This window comes from Aythya marila (assembly GCF_965140915.1).
Source record: "Aythya marila genome assembly, chromosome: 1".
Taxonomy (NCBI): Eukaryota; Metazoa; Chordata; class Aves; order Anseriformes; family Anatidae; genus Aythya; species Aythya marila.
The window spans coordinates 20,874,772-20,894,531 of NC_139042.1; the positions used below are offsets into that span (position 1 = coordinate 20,874,772).

A 19,760-nucleotide genomic window follows, 5' to 3' on the forward strand; every position below is an offset into this window, starting at 1 on the left:
AGCTTTCACGTCGCACCTTCATCCATCCTTTGTGCATCAGAGTACAGAAAACACTGCTGTGCTTTGCACCCTTGAAAATATGCCTCTTCCAAGCTGGCAACCCCTGAAAGAGCAGCAAGTCTCACCCCTTGTAATGTGTGGGGAACCTTACAGCCTCTCTCTCCTTTAAAGGATTGGTCATGTCAAGACAAAGCACTGGCTTCCCCCCAGAGATGCCTGTGGAAGCCAGAGCTCCTGGAATGCTGCTTCCCCTTCCAGCACACCCAGGAGCCTGCCTTTGATAACACGCATCAGCCAGTGCACAAAAATACATGCTAAAACAGAGCTCCAAGTCAGCGGAGCTTTTTATACACTGTAATAGATCCCAACTGTATCAAAACATTAATACTGAGCTCTCAGGACAAAGGATACGGTGTTGGGTCCAGGATACATGTTTTTAAAAGGTCCCTAAATGCTTATACATATAATAAACCACAAAAGCTCTCCGGAATCTGTTGCCATCTGTTCTCTGGACTCAAACATTTATATGATCCCTCCCCCTCAAGAAATCCTATTTGGAGACAAAATAAGGAAATGAAAACAGCGAAATTAATGCTATGGCTGCATCCTTTAGTCAATCCTTTTCCTGGGTGTTGTAAGGATCTCCAAAACTTTGCACCAAGCAGTAGGGTACGAGTTACATTGTGGGCAAAGTTTTAACTTTAGTTCTTGATTTCCCTTACTTTTGTCATTGAGGCGGACTCCATCTATTCTGAACGTGGTTACTTTCCAATGTCATGTTCGTTTATTACTTGTAATTAGAAGAATACGTCGTATTTCTGTCTTCAACTGAAGATTTGGAGATGCTGGTTGAGGGGCAGAAGGGAATGGCAGGGTGCTAGGTTTCCCTTTAAATTCCTCCCCAGGTCTTCACACCGCTGAGATGGGCAGGGGCCCCCCTAACCACACCACAGGTACTGGGCACGTTTTGTCTACATCACCTAAAAGATTTGTCTTTTGGATGAGCAAAAAAAATCAAAGATACCAATGATTACTCACAGAATGTTTATAAAAAGTGAGTAATTACTTAAGCAGGTAAATAATTTTCTATTTTAAATTGAAATCAGGCACAGTGCTGATTTAGGGAGGGTACAGCTGCCATGTAAAGAGCTCCTGAGCACTGACAGCAGTGTCCTCCACGCCTACTGCCCACTCTGCTTACCCGTAGGCTATCAGCTCTGACAGCAGCAGCTTACACTTCCCAATCCCATGAGGAAATCTGCTAGGTAAGTCCTTTAACAACCCAGGGAAACACCTAGTAAGTGGCAGCAGGCAGTGGTGCCCACAGAGCACACGCAGCCCTCAGTGAAGGCCAGGCCGCCCTCAGTCCCCTCCTGTCAGGGAACGGCTCACCAGAAACCACAACATTAAATAGTCACTTGCTTCCCCAAAACAACAGATTTAACACTAGAAACCATGCAGATGAAGGTAGAGAGGTGATTTGGGCTTTCAACACATTGATTTTCAACCAACAACTGAAGTTCAAAATCTGAGTGATGGTCACTTTGTCACAAGAAGAAGAAAAAAACCAAGGTTCTGTGAACTGCCAACGAGGAACTGAATTTGCCACAAAACCAGCATATGGTTTTCAGAAGAGCCATTCAGTAGTCTGAAATTATTTACTGTACCTGTGACCTATCATAATGCAAAAGAAAAAGAAAAAAGGGAGAAAAAAAAGAGAGAGAAAATCAGTAAGTGGGATTGTAGCTGATGGCATGCTGTAGGGCAGTCTTCCAGAACACCTCTGTTGCTGTGAACAAGCAAGAAGTGGGCTACAGGGCCAGTTTTTGATCTTAAATCACTATTTACTTCACTCACTCAACTACCCAGACCAAAACAAATCTCTTGAATATCACAGGATGGCTTAGGTTGGAAGGGACCTCCAAAATCATCTAATTCCACCCCCCTGCCATGGGCAGGGACACCTCCCACCACACCAGGTTGCCCAAAGCCCCATCCAGCCTGGCCTTGAGCACCTCCAGGGATGGGGCATCCACAGCTTCTCTGGGCAGCCTGTGCCAGGGCCTCACCACCCTCTGAGGGAAAAATTTCTTTATAACTAATCTAAATTTTCTCTTTTAGTTTAAAGCCATTCCCTCTTGTCTTGTCGTTATCTGACTGAGCAAAGAGTCACTCTCCCTCTTTTTTATAAGACCCCTTTAAGTATTGAAAAGTTGCAGTAAGGTCACCCCAGAGCCTTCTTTTCCTTATCCTGAACAGCCCCAGCTCTCAGCCTTTCTTCATGGGAGAATACGCTATGAACTCCTAAGCACAGCAATTAAAATAAAAACATTCATTAGATTCTTACACTTGGGCAGAATAAAACTCAGTTCTATTTTGCCATTGAAAAACTACCCTAACAAAATATCCCTGAACAGCTTCTATTTCCAGCCCACACACATTGGTTATCAAAAGAAACAGCACGTGAGAAAAAGGGGGAAAGCTTGCAAGCATTTCTCCTCAGACTGCTAAAACCACTTGTATGAAAAACCAAAATTAGCCACCCAGCACCTGTACATTGGCAGAAGCACCAGGAGCTGACAGCAATGGGGTCAGATACCTCGAATGGAACTGCTCACAAGCACTGCCTGACGTTTTTTCCTTCAGAGATGCAACTTCTTAACCAGCGGTAATGCAACTGCAAACAGCAAACATAACAGAGCATCCTGAAGAGTAACAATCACAGGAAAAAAATTAAGCAGCTTGAGAAATGTATTTTTGCTTTTTGCTATGGAGGTAGTCCCCTGCTCCGCGGGTGTAAATTAGCCAAGTTCTGGCTCCCACCACACCAAGCAATTTTCAGCAGTCTACGAAGACCTGATCTGAATGGCAGGAAATCCAACAGTGCAGCTGCTTTCTATTTCTGAAAATTAAACAGCCAAATCTCGTCTCAAAACAAGCCCACACCAATTCGAATGACTTTGTGAATTGAACAGAACAGGTTGCTACTACTGTCACTATTTAGGCTATCTGTTGGGGGATGAGAGGCAAGAGAACATTACACAAAAACCCTACAAGTAACCCTCAGAGCCCAGACATGCATTTATCCCATCTTTGGGCACTGACCTCTGCCAGCACAGTTCAGCCTTGGCCACCCTCACAGCATTAAAGCAGCAGAGTTCTTCCATCTCCTGGATGAAATCACTGACCCACAGTTCTCACAAGACCCGTCACACAATTCTAGATGGATTTGTGTGATCTGCTCACATAACGAAGCACAGAGGAACATACCAGTACCCCACTTGCAAGATGAGAAGTGTTGGAGATGAAAGTTTGGAAAAACTTGGCCCTGACTCTGATGCTGAATATACTACATGCAAAATTAAGCCTCTGCCTTTTGAGTAGTCTGAGTTTTTGACCTTCTGTCCTGCACAGAGGCTGTCAAATCCTGCTCCTCAGCTCAGGATGATCAGTTCGCAGCCTCCAAATGCTTAGCATACACTTCTGAAGAACAAGATGCTCTTTTGCAGCAATCTGATAGTCATTTGAGTCCTCAATCACATGCCTGCACCCCACCTGCATCTGGTCATTAGCATTAGGGTCTCAAAATTAAGACAAGCACTTACTTGTCACAGGCTTTTTTTGTTTCATGGTTTTCTTGTTCCTCCTTACTAGGACCCATACGCAGCAGCTTTTTCAAGATCACACGTTGGCAAATAACGGCAAGTAACCCCCTCCACAGGTTTAGGAGCTCTGATCAAAGAGCTGCCAGTAGGAACCTGAGCTGCTGTGTGTTGTATACAAAAGGTATGTGCAGGACATAAATAAAACAATAAGAGAAATGCACAAAGACAGCATATTTTATAAAGTCAGACTTCACAGAAGACCTGCGAGATGGAACAATTTGAAGTCTAAATGTGCACCATGACATGAAGAACAGTAAGAGAAGGGGGGTGTGAAGAAGCAAGACTAAAGACAACCATTTTCAGTGCCTATCACCATCATCTGCTCTAGATATTACAGATTAAACAAAATAATGAGAGCAGAAGAAAAATAAAGGCAACACAGACACCAGGAAGAATAAAAGTAGTTTCCCCAGAATAGAGTGGAGCTACCAAAACCTGAGAATTTAAGAGAAACCAGAAGGAAAGCCTACAGATGAACACGGACTGCAGCAGGCCACCACCTAGCTGTTACCATTTTAACCCTGCTGGTGCTGCTCAGAACAGTGACTTCTCTTAAGCTGAATGGGAACAGAAGTATAGCAGAAAATAAGATCTTCTGCAGCTTTTGATAATATCACTTTAAGTTCAGGAAGCATTATTCTCATTTCTTACCCTGCCTTTTCTTAAAAGCATTCAAGAAAATTACTGGCAAGAAAAAGGATTTTTCTTTGTTGAAGGATGACTGGAGCACTGCTGTGCACAAGCAGCAGAACACGACTTCCAGAGGACTGTTAGCAGGTATCAGACCCCCATACACGGGAGAACCTTGTCTACTCAACTAAGCACCTACTGAATAGCCAGCTTCCACCAGCACCAAGTACTTCTGGAAACTTCAGGCAGAGCTGTTTCACCGCTTCAGTGTCCACGTATAACCATAGTGCACGAAACCACAGATTTTGCATCAAGGTAATTCCCTGCGGTACTAAGAAACTTGCAAAATAGATTGTTCCTCCCTCTGTAATTTCTTATCTGATACTTTCAGTAATGGAAAATACAATATTTAGGCTGTTCCCAAGGGATAAAGCACGAGAGTTTGTGGGATCCTATTAAATGAGTGATATCACTGTAGTTTTGAGTGTCTGATTTCTAAATGCAATGCAGTACCACCATTTCTTTAGATGTTCTCGTCTTCTGCATCTGTGTATTAGTAAAATTCAAATATTAAATTTAGAAATCATAAAGAAGTATGTAAAGAAAAGCAATGACTATCCTCCTATCCTCTCCTCCTAGTCAAAGTTCTGAGAGCTTGTGTAATGACTCAATTTTCAGACTAGGAAACTGAGAATGGCAAGCAATGACCAGGATGGAGAGAGCTACCTACAGGCTCGTAACATTCTCCAAACCATTAGAAGGATACAGAAAAGCAAATCTATTTCAGTATAGTTGAAATTTGGTGAGCGAGGGATTAAAGACCTTTCCTATGCATTGCCTTCACAAAGCAGTTGCAAGGTTGCAGCAAGTCACCAGCCCCCTGGCTCCCATCCAGCCTGATGGGCCTGAAGGGAATTCCCCGAGAGGAAACATTCGGTCACTCCTTGGCAGGCAACATGACGCTCTAGGAATTCAGGGACAGGGCAAACAAGAAAGGGGGAAGAAACAAGATGACTACATCAATTGTCTAACGATACTTGAACAGGAACAAATCTGCATTATTAAGCTCTAATAGAGCAGAGTGTCTGATGCAAACTTAGGTCTGGGGAAAAGCTTCAGTTGAGACAAGATCATTACCTACAAATTAACCCACATGCTTCATCAAATAAACTGTTCTTACCAGATATAGAAAGTATGCAGACAAAGAATGCTGCCACAGACCACATATTATACATGTATATGCAGTATAAGGCACCTTGAATGAACTCTGGCATTTTGCTGATGGAAGTTAACATCAAGGTTAATTCACAACTGCCCTGGCAAACTGGAGAGACTTGCATCGGTATGCGCCGTCTCTCAACTGCAAAAAGAAAAAAAAATAAATCTTCAGCAACCTTTAGCATTCACACTGACACCCTCACAACAGCGCTGAATAGGAAGCGAAGACAGCAGGAATTTCAGTGAGAAGGCGGCAATTGTTCAAGTTGGCATTCAGCCAGAAAACAGGGGTTAACGCACTAACACTTGATATACCAGTGCTATGAATTGCTCGTGAAACAGAAGGTTTTCCAAGCCACAGATTTATCTTTCCTCTAAAATAGCATATGTTCCAGCAGAACAGTGTTTTCTCATGTGCAGTATCTAAAGAATGTTTATTTTCCAACTTGGGGAAGTGTAGCACTAAGCACAGCACTGCTGGTTTCTCCTATTCGGGACGTGAAAAGACCGGTAGCAATTTGGTCACAGCGCTGCAGTATGGTGAAGAAACTGGTATCATCTGGAAACATTTCTGAGAGTTACCAAAGCACTGCTCAAGACAGACATTTCTCTTGCACTTTATGAAATGCATCAAGTGAAATACCAAGATTTTGGTTACCTACATACCAGGCTCACGATGCAAGAAGGCAACAAATGAATTTTTAAAGATAACAGGTAGGGTAAACAGCCCTTGGAGAAGAAATCATTAGTTGCTATCAGAACATAACTTTTTCCAAAAAAAAAAAAAAAAAAAAAATCACTGAAAAACCCATCACTGTTTACAAACAAAAAGTTGCTTTTAGCTGAATTCGTGCTTTTTCTCCAACTTTTTCCAAACTATGCTACCAAGTGAATTGGCTAGGAGGAACGGTTACAGAAATCAGAAGTTCAGGTGAACATAGAAGAAGGTTGCAGGAACAAATGTTCCACTTATAACCATAGCTAGGGGCCAGAGCAGTCAGTCAAATGGTCATCCAGTATAAAAAACAAACTCTGAAACAAGTACTCAATCTGAACCATAATATCCAAGTTCCAAAAACAATACAAGTACACTCAGTTAACAGTATATTTTTTTTTTTCAAAAAAAATTTTCTTTTTCAAAAAAAAAAAAAGTACTAAATTGTGAATACCACTGGAAACTAGAGTAGTGGCTCAACTTACAGATTACTTGGTTCTTGATTATTTTCTCAACTTGAACACCAAGAAAAAGAATAAAGTATCGTTAACATAGTCATGGTCATAATAACGGGATGAAGTAAAGCAAAGGAAACGTTTGGCCATATAGCAGGGAGCATTTAAGTTCAGGATGTCAAGCAATTGAATAGTTACCTAAAGGAAGGAGCAAAACCTGCTTCACCTGAGTCATTCAAAAACCCAACAATACAGGTCAAGACAGTATTTTTTTGGTGTAAGTATAAATATAAATCTTAGGAAAGTAAATAAGTAATTCACAGATGTTTCTGACCTGATAAATGGATTTCCTTAAAAGAGAACTATCCTGAATCTGAGATGGTTACCTTGCTTTGCAGTGGTTGCTGTATCTGAAAGACAAAGCAACATTTTGGAGCAACACCAATGTATTCAGGATTAGCATCTTTACTCTGAGTTCTCAGTTGACTAGATGGGTGACTGGAATTAACAGTAATTTTTTCCCCATTCAAACACGTACCTAGTGTTTAAAGGAGTTAAACTGTGTGATATTGGGGCTCTGGAATAGTCATAGCTCAGGAAGCTGATGACAAGAATTAACCAAAGCCAAACCATTTTGCCAAAATTCACTGTCTCGCAAAGGACAAGATAATTACCAAAACTCACCAGCAAGACCAGCCCTCCCCTGAAGCCTGGCCATATTGGCTTTTCAACACGGATTTGGTGGCATTTTGCAAATTCGCTTAGCTCTCACAAAGCAGCCAGTTAGCTTTTTAAAAAGTAGAAAAGTTCTTAAAAAAGGAAAGTAATAAGAAAGTCCCAAGATTGCTTTACACATACCTGCATACATACTCGACAGTTTAGGCAATCGTTTCTCATTATCTCTGAGTGCCGGTTAATCACAAGTGCAGAGCACCACGCCATGCCGCAACCCCAAACCTTCCTCCTGCTTCAATTACCTACAAACAGTAAAGCTGCCAGAATGGTTCTTCCCTCATGGCTTCCCAAGCCACGCGCTGAATGCTGGGCTGCCACAAGTTGTCAGGAATAGAACAAGAGAGGGAGCATTGATAATTCAGTAGGTGAGAGAGGAGGGAAAACATCAGATGTATATACAGGAAAATGCAACACATCCATAATTTTCTTTGGGACCAATTAATGCTCGAACTAGTTTGCATATTTCCAATCAGAATCGCGTTGTAATTTTCTGGCACAGGAACGGGGCTCTTCTCTAATGAAAGTCAACAAGTCGCTTTTTTGCTTTAATAAATAAACACATTCCAAATTACAGCACCGAATAATCACTTTGTCAAGTCCTAACACCGGCAACAATGAGACTTAAAGGCATAAATATTTAAGAGCTATTCCAGATGTTCATTTTGTGAGCTATATTACTGATGGCTCCTCAGAACGAGGATGGAAGACCAGAAGCACGCAACCTATGGCCTTACAACTCAGATGCCGAGACAACTTTTCTCTCGTCTCCTCATCTGTCTTCTCATTACCCAGCTGACAGAGTGACAGGAACAATTAGCAACAGGTACTCTTCACGGGCTCCTTTTTTTTTTTCCTTCCCCCACCATCTGCTTTCTGTTCGTTAAATCCTCCTCCCTTTCAACACCCCGGCAGACATGCTCTAACCAAAGGGTGTGTTCATTTTACAACATTCACTGTCTGTTCTCTGAGCGATGTTACTGGGCTCGGGTCTTCCCCAAACACCCCCTGTGCACACTTCTATGTGAAACAGCAACAGAAGTGGGAACACAGACTTGTTTTTCATTGCTGGGGAGGGCTGTGGGTTTAAAGAATGTGCATTTTCTCACCTAGTTTACTTCTCTCCTTGGTTTCTAATCACTGTTACTACAACTCTACAATTCCTGAAGGTACCAAACCCAACCCCTTGTGCCTCTACCACCTGGCAGGGTTAGCTGGTGAGGCAGGGCACGAGTCACCGAATCACAGAATCACAGAATTTCTAGGTTGGAAGAGACCTCAAGATCATCGAGTCCAACCTCTGACCTAACACTAACAGTCCCCACTAAACCATTTCCCTAAGCTCTACATCTAAACGTCTTTTGAAGACTTCCAGGGATGGTGACTCCACCACTTCCCTGGGCAGCCTGTTCCAGTGCCTCACAACCCTTTCAGTGAAGAAGTTCTTCCTAACATCTAACCTAAAACTCCCCTGGCTCAACTTTAGCCCATTCCCCCTCGTCCTGTCACCAGGCACGTGGGAGAACAGACCAACCTCCACCTCGCTACAGCCTCCCTTGAGGTACCCATAGAGAGCGATAAGGTCGCCCCTGAGCCTCCTCTTCTCCAGGCTGAACAAGCCCAGCTCCCTCAGCCGCTCCTCGTAGGACTTGTTCTCCAGGCCCCTCACCAGCTTCGTCGCCCTTCTCTGCACCCGCTCAAGCACCTCCATGTCCTTCTTGTAGCGAGGGGCCCAAAACTGAACACAGTACTCGAGGTGCGGCCTCACCAGAGCTGAGTACAGGGGGACGATCACCTCCCTAGCCCTGCTGGTCACACTGTTCCTGATACAAGCCAGGATGCTGTTGGCCTTCTTGGCCACCTGAGCACACTGCTGGCTCATATTCAGCCGACTGTCCACCATCACTCCCAGGTCCTTCTCTGCCTGGCAGCTCTCCAACCATTCCTCTCCCAGTCTGTAGCTCTGCTTGGGGTTATTGCGCCCCAGGTGCAGGACCCGGCACTTGGCCTTGTTGAACTTCATGCAGTTGACCTCAGCCCATCGGTGCAGCCTATCCAGATCCTCCTGCAGAGCTTTCCTACCCTCAAGCAGATCGACACACGCACCTAACTTGGTGTCATCTGCGAACTTACTGAGGGTGCACTCGATGCCCTCGTCCAGATCATCGATGAAGAAAGTCCTGCAGTCAATGGTCAGATCCTGGGCAACTGCTGCACACTTATCACACCTAAAAGCTAGCGAAGTCCTGGGGGTGCAGCAACCACAAAAGGGCTGCTGCCCCTGTGGAAACAGCAGGTAGTCCACAGAAATCACTGTTGCTGGATTTCCTCAACCCTTCTTCAAGCTGCAGCACCACTTGATGGTCTCTGCAGAACAGAGCAGCTGTTAAAGAGATGGGCAGGATAAAACTGATGGACTGCACAGCCATCAGGACACTTTCCTTTCTGTTCCTGTTGAGGTGAGCTATTTTGTCAAGAGCCAAAACCTAAACCCCAGATAAAACATCAGGAGAAAGCAACTGCTCAAAGCAAACGTTGTGATTTATTTTACTAATGGAGCAGATTGCAGGCTGATGAAGTCAGCACAGCTTCACTGAACGTCTCTCAGCTGTACTGATTTCCACCAGAGTAACATGAACAGCAGGAACAGAGGAAAAACATCAGGAAGAGGTGGTGTTGCTTTAATACAGGAGCTTTTATGCAATAAAAGTAGGAAAAGAAAAGGCTGGTCAAAGCAACTTTTTTACCTTCAAGCAGAAAATATTTTATCAGGTCTCAGTGAAGCATCAATGTCTCTATAGAGGGACGTGAGAGACACCACAACTGCCCTGTACAAGCAACTTGGCAAAACTTGCTATGAAAGAAAGAGCAGAACACAAAATTTTGACTGCCTTCTCTTCCAAACAATCTACAGTGGATTTGTGAGGTGAGTGCTTACCATGCAAACACTTACACGGTTTGCCAGCCGTGGCTCTCCATTTACAAACCCCCAAGTTCTGACCAGGAGCTCTGAAAACCCACAGGATGGGTTTCTTTGGCCTCTGGTGCCATTCACACCCAAACCCTCTCCTGATGAGGGCAGCAACTCCCTGTTCACTCAGCTGACAAAGGCTGCAGGGTCCACACACAAAAGCTCAGCTTAACTTCATTTCCCTGCAGATATTTATTTGTAAAGGAGTAATACACTGCCTGAACGACAGCCCAGCACCATTACTTCAAGCAGTACTGCAGAAATAGCCCGTAATACAAGCAGAAGAATAATACAAGAGCACAAGAGGAGGAAGAATAATAGGGTAATCCAAGAGAACGCCCCGAGGCAGCCCAGTGATGGATGTGGTCCCAGCCTGATGCCACCCATCTCACTGGAGATCCTCGCTTCATTGTACATACACCTACAAGAGAAATTCAAGGAAGGACGCCGCTTCTGCCATCCAACAATTTATCCTTAAATACTTCAAACACCTGGAATGATTCAGTCTTTAAAAAGCCAGAGATTTGCATCTTCCTGCTGCAAGCCTTGTTAGTATGGCATTAAGCCCACAGAAAGCCAGAGTTCTTGCTGCCTGCAAAGAACTTCTATTCAACAACTTTTTTTTTTTTCCTGAAGTATTCCTGAAAGATCACATCTTTCAATTGCAAGTATTCCAACTCAAGGCAGATTCTTCACCGAGCAATTAAACACGCTGCAGTCACGTGCAGGTCACATGCTGCCTTTTTGCTGCTTTTTGCTGCTTTTCTATTCGAAGCCATACAGTGAGCTGCTGTATAACCCAGCTCTCCTTAAGAGGAGTAAACACCAGATAAATGATGAAGCTCCATTTCGTTACCCCCCAAAAATCTCATACCCACCTCAAACATTTTGTAGCTAGCACAAAACAATTAACAACAGGAATTTAATGGAAACATTTGAAATCCATAAGCCCAGATCTCATAAATGAAGTCTGGGACTCAGCTCCCATCCAGGCAACATTTACTTCCACTGACCAGCAAATTTTGCTCGCTCTGGACCGGCTGCACACCCTGTCAGTGTAAGGGAAGATGATCAGACCTGTCAGTTTCTGAAGAAAAAACTTTAAAAATCACGGCTTTTCCTTAAGGAATTGTTTGGTTTGATTTTGCAGGCTTCCCCAGTCTCCCAAGGGGTGTTTTTTCCTCCACCGTGCCAGCAGGCTGTTAGTGACTATGTATCAGTGGCAGACTTACCCCCATCAGAAGATACCATCTCCCCCTCCAAACGCAGAACGGGGCCAGGCTTCCTACAGTTTCATTTTAAGAGATTACCCCTGAGAATCAAGTTCAACTACAGTTTATGCCTAAAGCCCAGCAAATGAGCGTGCAGTATATCTTAAGTATATTAAAAAAAATCCTTGAATGCCAAATGCAGCTGAAACACCCCAGAGGGGATGAAAACCTTACAGCAAATTTATGAAATATTAAGTCTCCCGAATTTCTGCTATGCTGAGAACAGCAACACAACTCCTCCTAGAGTGGTTAAACGTCATACCACTAAGTTTAAAGACCCAGATCCCCCTCCCAATTAACATTTTTGTTTGAAAACTAACTCGGTTTAATTTGAAGTTTCCTATTGCTGTGCCAATTACATTTTAAAACTTTTTTCCTGTGAAGTTTAAAGGCACTGTCTTATTTGACACACAAAGTACTATTAAAAACAGCCTAGAGTCGGAAAAAAATGTTTTTCTTTCTTCAGTATCAAGCACCTGGCAAGTAACTGGAAGGTTCCTGCAAAGACTTAAAGGCTAATAAAGGCATTCCTCTTTCTCCCTGGGGATTCAAAACGCAGTTATTTTTATTCCTCTTTTTAAGCCTATGAAATTACATCATATTTTCCCTTTGATTTACACTTCACGTTATTTTCTGCACTGTTCCTCAATTTTCTAATTCACTAATAATTACAACTGCTGTTGGCTTGACCATGAAATAGCAGGAGAGAAAATACCCGGTACTGCATTTCTGTTTACAAACCAGGACCATTCATTGCCTTCAGTAAATTACATACAGATTATGAACTATAAATCTAAACATTTGCAATTTAGGATATGCTTCAGCCACACAGATCTTTGACCAAGCTCACCAAATCGTCGAGAAAAACTGCCTCGGGAGGATCACTTCCAGGGCGTAGTGACAGAGGATGAAAAGAAGAGCTTTGGATTTGCTCAGTGGTTGTCAGCTCTCCTCCACAGACAAGAGCGTTAGCCTACAACTCGGGGTCAATTCACTTCCTCAGCACTTCATGCCCTTAAGCCCGAGGAAAGTGAGCACAAAGAAAAGAATGCAGACCTATAGGAAGTAGCTCTGTACATGAGGTATACCTCCACGGAGAGTTAGTGTGGAACAAGGGTGTGGTGGCTTCAGAGTATTCTCCTCAGAGAGTCAAGAGCTTTAGAAAAGCGTTTTTATTAATATATATTTACTCGGAAATTTTAACATGTGAATCCAAGCAAAATGGGGCACTTTGAAAGACGAGCTTTGAAACCGATGCATGGCACTGACAAGGATGGACTGCTGAACACTCAGCCAACAAGAAAAACAAATGTATTTAATGTTCATCTTCAACTCCAGTGACAATTCGGTCTGTTGTGTTCAAGGCTGCAATTGTGTGAACTCCCTTTTGTGAAATACTCTTGTTCACTCCTGTGAAACAGCTGCAAAAAAATGAGACCCATCCTCCAACACCTCCTGCCCTACCACTGCACCCTAAAAAAAAAAAAAAAATCAACAACAGCAAAAAGTCTGCTATGAAGGGCTGTTAGGACTGCAAGTCATTGGAGATGACACTCAGAACAGAGCTTGGAGAAGGACAAAGAGCGTTGTCTGGAGAAAAAAACAAAGCAAAACAAAACCACCACCGTTTTTCTGCAGTCACAGAATCACAAGATTACCCAGCTTGGCAAGGACCCCTAGAAATCTTGTCCAATTGCCCTGCTAAAGCAGGGTCTGCTAGTGCAGGTTGTTGAGGACTGCATCTGGTTGTGTTTTCTATGTCTAAGAACAGAGACTCCATAATCTTTCTGGAAAACCCATTCTAGTGTTTGACTACCCGCACAGTAAAATACTGCTTTCTTGACACAGAATTTCATGTGTTAGTTTTTTTCTTGCCTCTTGTCCTGCCACTAGGCACTATAGAGCCCACCTTAACTCATCTCCATTCCCTACTGTCAGATATTCGTACAAATTGGCAGGATACCTCTAAGACTTCTCATCTCCAGACTGAGCAGTCCCACCTTTCTCAAGCCTCTCCTCACATGAAGACACTCCAGTATCTCAGTCATCTTTGTGGCCCTGCACTGGACTCCCCAGTAAATCCATTTCATTTTTTGGACTGGGAATTCCAGAACTGGATACTACTCCAGACGTAACCTCACCAGCACTAGATAGAAGCATCACCTCCCTCAGCCTGCTGGCAACACTCTTTCAGCTGCTGCTCAGGACACTGTTAGCCTTTTTTGCTGGTAGGGTGCAGTGCTGGCTAATTGACAACTTGTTGGATGCACAACACCCTTCTTGCCAAAGCTGCTGTCTATCAAGCCCTGCAGTCACCAGCATTCAGTGGTGCGTGGGACTCTTCCTGTCTGCTTGGTGTCACCTCCTCGAAAAGCAGATCTTGCTCCTAGGATCTGCTAGAAAATACTTCCTGCCCACCTGAACTGACAGTCCCTTCCAGGGCTCAGTTCTCCCTGCACACCAGCAATAAAACACTGATGTGCACAGACATGCACGTGTACACACACACATGCACCATCCCCAAAGCTACATAATCTTCTTTCAAAGCTAAAAACAATGCAACCTTCCTGCTATACAGAAAATAAAGGAGTTTGACTTTTGTTTTTCGCTTGCTTTGGGCTTATTTCCTTTCTTCTGTAGCAGTCAGGACATGGGACCACTTCTGTATACAGCTAAAACCATAAGTAGTCAAATTCTGCTGTGAGCAAGTGGCAGTCAAACATTTAAAATTGGGCAAATTGCACTGTTACATACATACCTGCATTGTGTACACAACTGACAAATGAAGGTAACTTAACTTCATCCACAAGTCATCAAAAACTTCCCCAAAGCTAAACCAAACATGACAGTCACATGGTTTGTTGCTTACAAAGGGCCCCATACGAATCACTGCGTATCACCACTGTCTGCTACAGCCAGGAAACGAGGCGCAGTTTTACCATTTTATAGAAGTGATCACATTTTGTTAGGACCAATTAAGGCAGAGAGACTGACTTACTAGATGACCCTTAATTTTAGGGAAAGGCTTGCTTCTTCTTCCTCTAGGAGCATGAAAGAAGCTAGACACCAAGTTGCTTTCCAAAACACTCTTGAGACTGGTCTCAAGAGCTAGCAGAGTCCTACCAGCAGGAGGGAACATGCAGCTGACTGAATGCTCCTCCTGAAGGTGTGCAACACTGCTGCACTGCAGAACATCCCGTAGCAGGCCAGGAAGAACTGAAATCTTAAATTTTGTTAGCCTGTCAGTCAGCCTTATGAATACTTTCACAGATCTGGCTGTGGTATAGAAGAAATACCGTGGTATAGAAGAAATACGGGCTGATAGATAGGGCTTTAAACTAGAGTCGAAGGGGGAAGGGGCTAAAACCAGGCGAGCCGGTGAAGACCTAAGGGATGGTACGCTAGAATCAGAGGGGCTGTGTGCCAGTGGGGTCCTTTGGTCAGATCCACAAGGTGCTGAGTGTAAGTAGACGCACCTGAAGTGCTTTTACACAAACGCACGCAGTATGAGGAATAAAATAGATGAGCTAGAAGTCCTGGCCCAGTCCCGCAACTACGACATCATCGGCATAAGCGAAACCTGGTGGGATGAGTCCTGTGACTGGGGTGTTGCGATAGATGGTTACAGGCTCTTCAGGAGGGACAGGCAGGGTAGGCGAGGTGGTGGGGTGGCGATGTATGTGAAGCAGGGGCTGGACTGTGTGGAACTTCAGGTCGGCGATGGCAAAGTTGAGAGCCTCTGGGTAAGGATCAAGGGACGAACGAATAAAGGGGATGTAGTTGTGGGAGTCTATTACAGACCGCCTGGCCAGGATGATAGCGCCGATAAATTATTCTTTACAGAACTAAGAGAGGCCTCGAGATTAACTCCCCTTGTCCTTATGGGGGACTTCAACTTGCCGGACGTTAACTGGGAGTGCCACACGGCTGACACGAGCAAGTCCAGGAGGTTCATGAAGCACCTAGATGATAACTTCTTGGTACAGGTGCTAACGGAGCCAACTAGGAAAGGTGCCCTCCTAGACCTGTTGCTAGAAAACAGAGAGGGTCTGGTGGGAGATGTGGTGATTGGTGGCCGCCTCGGTCATAGCGACCATGAAGTGGTTGAGTTCAAAATTTATGGTGACAGAAGGAAAAGTGCCACCAAAACCTCATCCCTAGATATGGGGAAAGCGGACTTCAGGCTGCTCAGGGAACTAGTCAGTAAGGTCCCCTGGGAAACTGCTCTTGAAGGCCTCAATGTCCACCAGTGCTGGTCACTCTTTAAGCGATGCCTCCTAGAAGCACAAGATAAGGCAATTCCAAAATATCGCAAGTCAGGCAGGCGGGGCAGGAGGCCGGCGTGGCTAACCAGGAATGTTCTAATGGAGATTAGGCGGAAACAGAGAGTGTTTCGCTACTGGAATGAGGGCCAGGCGTCATGGAAAGAATACAGGGATGCTGTTCGTGTTTGTAGGGAGAAAGTTCGAGTGGCCAAAGCACAGCTAGAGTTGAAGCTGGCTGTGTCTGTGAGAGAAAATAAAAAGGGTTTTTTTAGATATGTAAATGGAAAAAGGAGAACTAAAGAAAACATAGGGCCGCTCCTTGATAGGGAAGGTCTCCTCACAGACAATGACATAGGCAAAGCAGAGACGCTTAACGCCTTCTTTGCCTCTGTCTTCAATGCCGATGATGGGCTTCGGGACCCAGGGTGCCCTGAGCTGGAGGACCGGGACGGTGGGGATGACAAACTCCCAACTGACCCTGAACGTGTGCGGGATTTGCTACTCCACCTGGATCCCTACAAGTCCATGGGTCCGGATGGGATTCATCCCCGGGTGCTGAAAGAGCTGGCGGATGTCATCGCGGAACCTCTATCAATTATTTTTCAACGATCCTGGGAATTTGGAGAGGTCCCTGTAGACTGGAAGCTGGCAAATGTTGTGCCAATTTTCAAGAAGGGTCAGAAAGAAGACCCTAGCAATTACAGGCCTGTCAGTCTCACGTCAGTGCCTGGTAAAATCATGGAGAAGTTGGTTCTCGGACTCATTGAGGCGCACCTGGGGGACAAACCAGTCATTGGTCCCAGCCAGCATGGGTTTGTGAAGGGTAGGTCCTGCCTAACTAACCTGATTTCCTTTTATGATAAGATCACCCGTATGGTGGACCAAGGGAAACCAGCTGATGTGATTTTTTTGGACTTCAGCAAGGCTTTTGACACGGTTTCCCATAGGATCCTACTGGACAAAATGTCCACCATACAGCTAAATAAAAACATCATACGATGGGTGAGCAATTGGCTAACGGGCAGGGCCCAAAGGGTTATGGTAAATGGAGCTGCGTCAGGCTGGCAGGCAGTCACCAGTGGGGTCCCTCAAGGCTCCATTTTAGGACCGGTACTTTTCAATATTTTTATAAATGATCTGGATGTAGGAATAGAGGGTATTTTGAGCAAGTTTGCTGACGACACCAAACTTGGACGAGTTGTGGACTCAAATGAGGGCGTAAAGGCCTTGCAGAGGGATCTGGACAGGTTGGAGAGCTGGGCGATCACCAACCGCATGAAGTTCAATAAGAGCAAGTGCCGGGTCCTGCACCTGGGACGGGGAAACCCTGGCTGCACGTACAGACTGGGCGATGAGACGCTGGAGAGCAGCCTAGAAGAGAGGGATCTGGGGGTCGTGATAGACAGCAAGTTGAATATGAGCCAGCAGTGTGCCCTGGCAGCCAGGAGGGCCAATCGTATCCTGGGGTGCATCAAGAACGGCATCGCTAGTAGGTCAAGGGAGGTGATTGTCCCGCTCTACTCTGCGCTGGTGCGGCCTCACCTCGAGTACTGTGTGCAGTTCTGGGCACCACAGTATAAAAAGGACATGAAACTGTTGGAAAGTGTCCAGAGGAGGGCTACGAAGATGGTGAAAGGCCTGGAGGGGAAGACGTACGAGGAACGGCTGAGGTCACTGGGCCTGTTCAGCCTGGAGAAGAGGAGGCTGAGGGGAGACCTCATCGCAGTCTACAACTTCCTCGTAAGGGGGTGTCGAGAGGCAGGAGACCTTTTCTCCATTAACACTAGTGACAGGACCCGCGGGAACGGGGTTAAGCTGAGGCAGGGGAAATTTAGGCTGGACGTCAGGAGGGGGTTCTTCACAGAGAGGGTGGTTGCACACTGGAACAGGCTCCCCAGGGAAGTGGTCACTGCACCGAGCCTGTCTGAATTTAAGAAGAGATTGGACTGTGAACTTAGGCACATGGTCTGAACTTTTGGGTAGACCCGTGCGGTGTCGAGAGTTGGACTTGATGATCCTTAAGGGTCCCTTCCAACTCAGGATATTCTATGATTCTATGATTCTATGATTCTAAATACTTCTCTACAGTCTTCCTTTTTGCCTCTTCCAACACAGCCCCAGCTTCTCAGCAGTCTCACAGCAGAGAAATCGATTATATTATCAAGTGGCTCACCACTACAACTTACTTCCTCTGGAATAGCACAGTACTTCTCCCACTTTTGTATTTCCTGAGAGCACTAAATATGAAAGGAAAGTTAACATACCAGATAAAGTCTCCCAAAACTTCATGCCCATTTTGTTACCGTGAAAGAAAAAAATATATAGAATTTCTTACCTGCAACAAATGACCGCTTTACAGGAGAGTGCCAAGTCCAGAAAGCTCTGCCTGATTTCAAACGAAAGGGCATACTTCAGCGTATGGCCATCAATAATCAGAGCAATGTCATTTTCCTTGCCCAGTGACTCCCCCAGACTGGTACAATGCTGAGTCAAAGAAGCCCTTGTTGCCTGAAGAATCAAACAGAAATAAATCATGTTTCTTCTTAATATAACAAGTGTATCTAAAATGGTACGAGGCATCTCCAGACTATGCAAGGATGCATAGTACACATGCATCAAACCAGCACTGACACGATTTAGCATTTCACCAGGACCTCATGCAAGGACACTAGGTTGGGTCACAGATTAATAAAAGCTGCATCAGGTTGATGAGAAACGTATGCCTTGTTCCAGTGGCACCTCTGCTACCTGCTCCTGAACAACACGTGCCCACTGTAGTGGTGATGTCTCCTCTCACACTTCAGAGCAGTTAAAAGCTAATGCCCTTCTTGCCTTCCAGCACCATCTGAAGTATTATTACTTGTTTAAACCACCTTCCCTACCACAAAGAGATTTTCACTGACTGCTGCTGCTGGGAAAAAAATCAAGCGTTTACGATACACCATTGCCCCAAACACTTCAACCTTCCCACTGCCACGAGGTTCCTGTTTAAAGCAGTCAGTTCTATTCCTCTGCAGGGTAGAACAACTAGCAGCTCCAGCTGAGTTAGCCACAGCTAAATGGTTTGAGAAGTTTCTCATGATCTCAAGTGTATATACACTTTCTGAAAGAGAAGGTCTTGATTCATGGAACATGGGATAGCAGAACATGAAAAACGAAGACTTCAGCAGCCAGCAACTCAAATACTGGTGACAAATTATCACTACCTGCAGGACTGCAGTGTTTTCCCTTTTTTCATTTTGTTAAAAAAAAAAAAAAGGCATATGCAAATACAACACCTTTGTTTTAGCAAATCCTCACTCAATTTCTCATCTGCTTCCTCTACTCAAACCAACCAAAAACAGGAAATAGGAGATGCACTCAAAACCATGCAATTCTACACTGTGCTAAACCAAGTTTTACACATCCTTCTGCTATTGATATTTAAAGGTACTCAATTTACAATCTTTCAAGTTGTCGTCTAAAGGAAATCTATATATACACATATATATTTGCTTTATAAAAGAAGAAAAGTCACTAGAATAGAGTTACAACTATTAGGAATGAAAATATGTTATTTATGTATCATTGCAATCCACTCATTGTTTTTATAGATGCAGACTTCTCCAGAGGATTATAAAGCCACAAACTGTTGTCAAGTGCTGTATTTCATATTTGTATCTCCAGTTTAATAGAAAGATTTTTTAAAAATAAGAAAAAAAAATGTAGCTAAACTAATTCTTCTGGAGTACACATCTGGTGGTCCTGAAGAACACAGATTACTTGAGCTAAGGCCAGCACTCGTGGAATCTGGATTTTCCCCTTTATGTTCAACTCACAACAGAAGTTGGTAGCTTTG

At 44.4% G+C, this 19,760-nt stretch overlaps 1 protein-coding gene across 3 annotated transcripts in view; it reads right to left on the reverse strand.

Moving 5' to 3' along the window:
* The window catches only part of ATP8A2 (ATPase phospholipid transporting 8A2), a 326,460-nt gene that overhangs the window by 184,042 nt on the left and 122,658 nt on the right, over positions 1-19,760 (reverse strand). For all 3 annotated transcript variants that reach the window (XM_082759713.1, XM_082759714.1, XM_082759715.1), the window contains one exon: positions 18,258-18,430. In XM_082759713.1, coding sequence (XP_082615839.1) covers positions 18,258-18,430 — 173 coding nt within the window. The remainder of the gene's footprint in view (positions 1-18,257; positions 18,431-19,760) is intronic.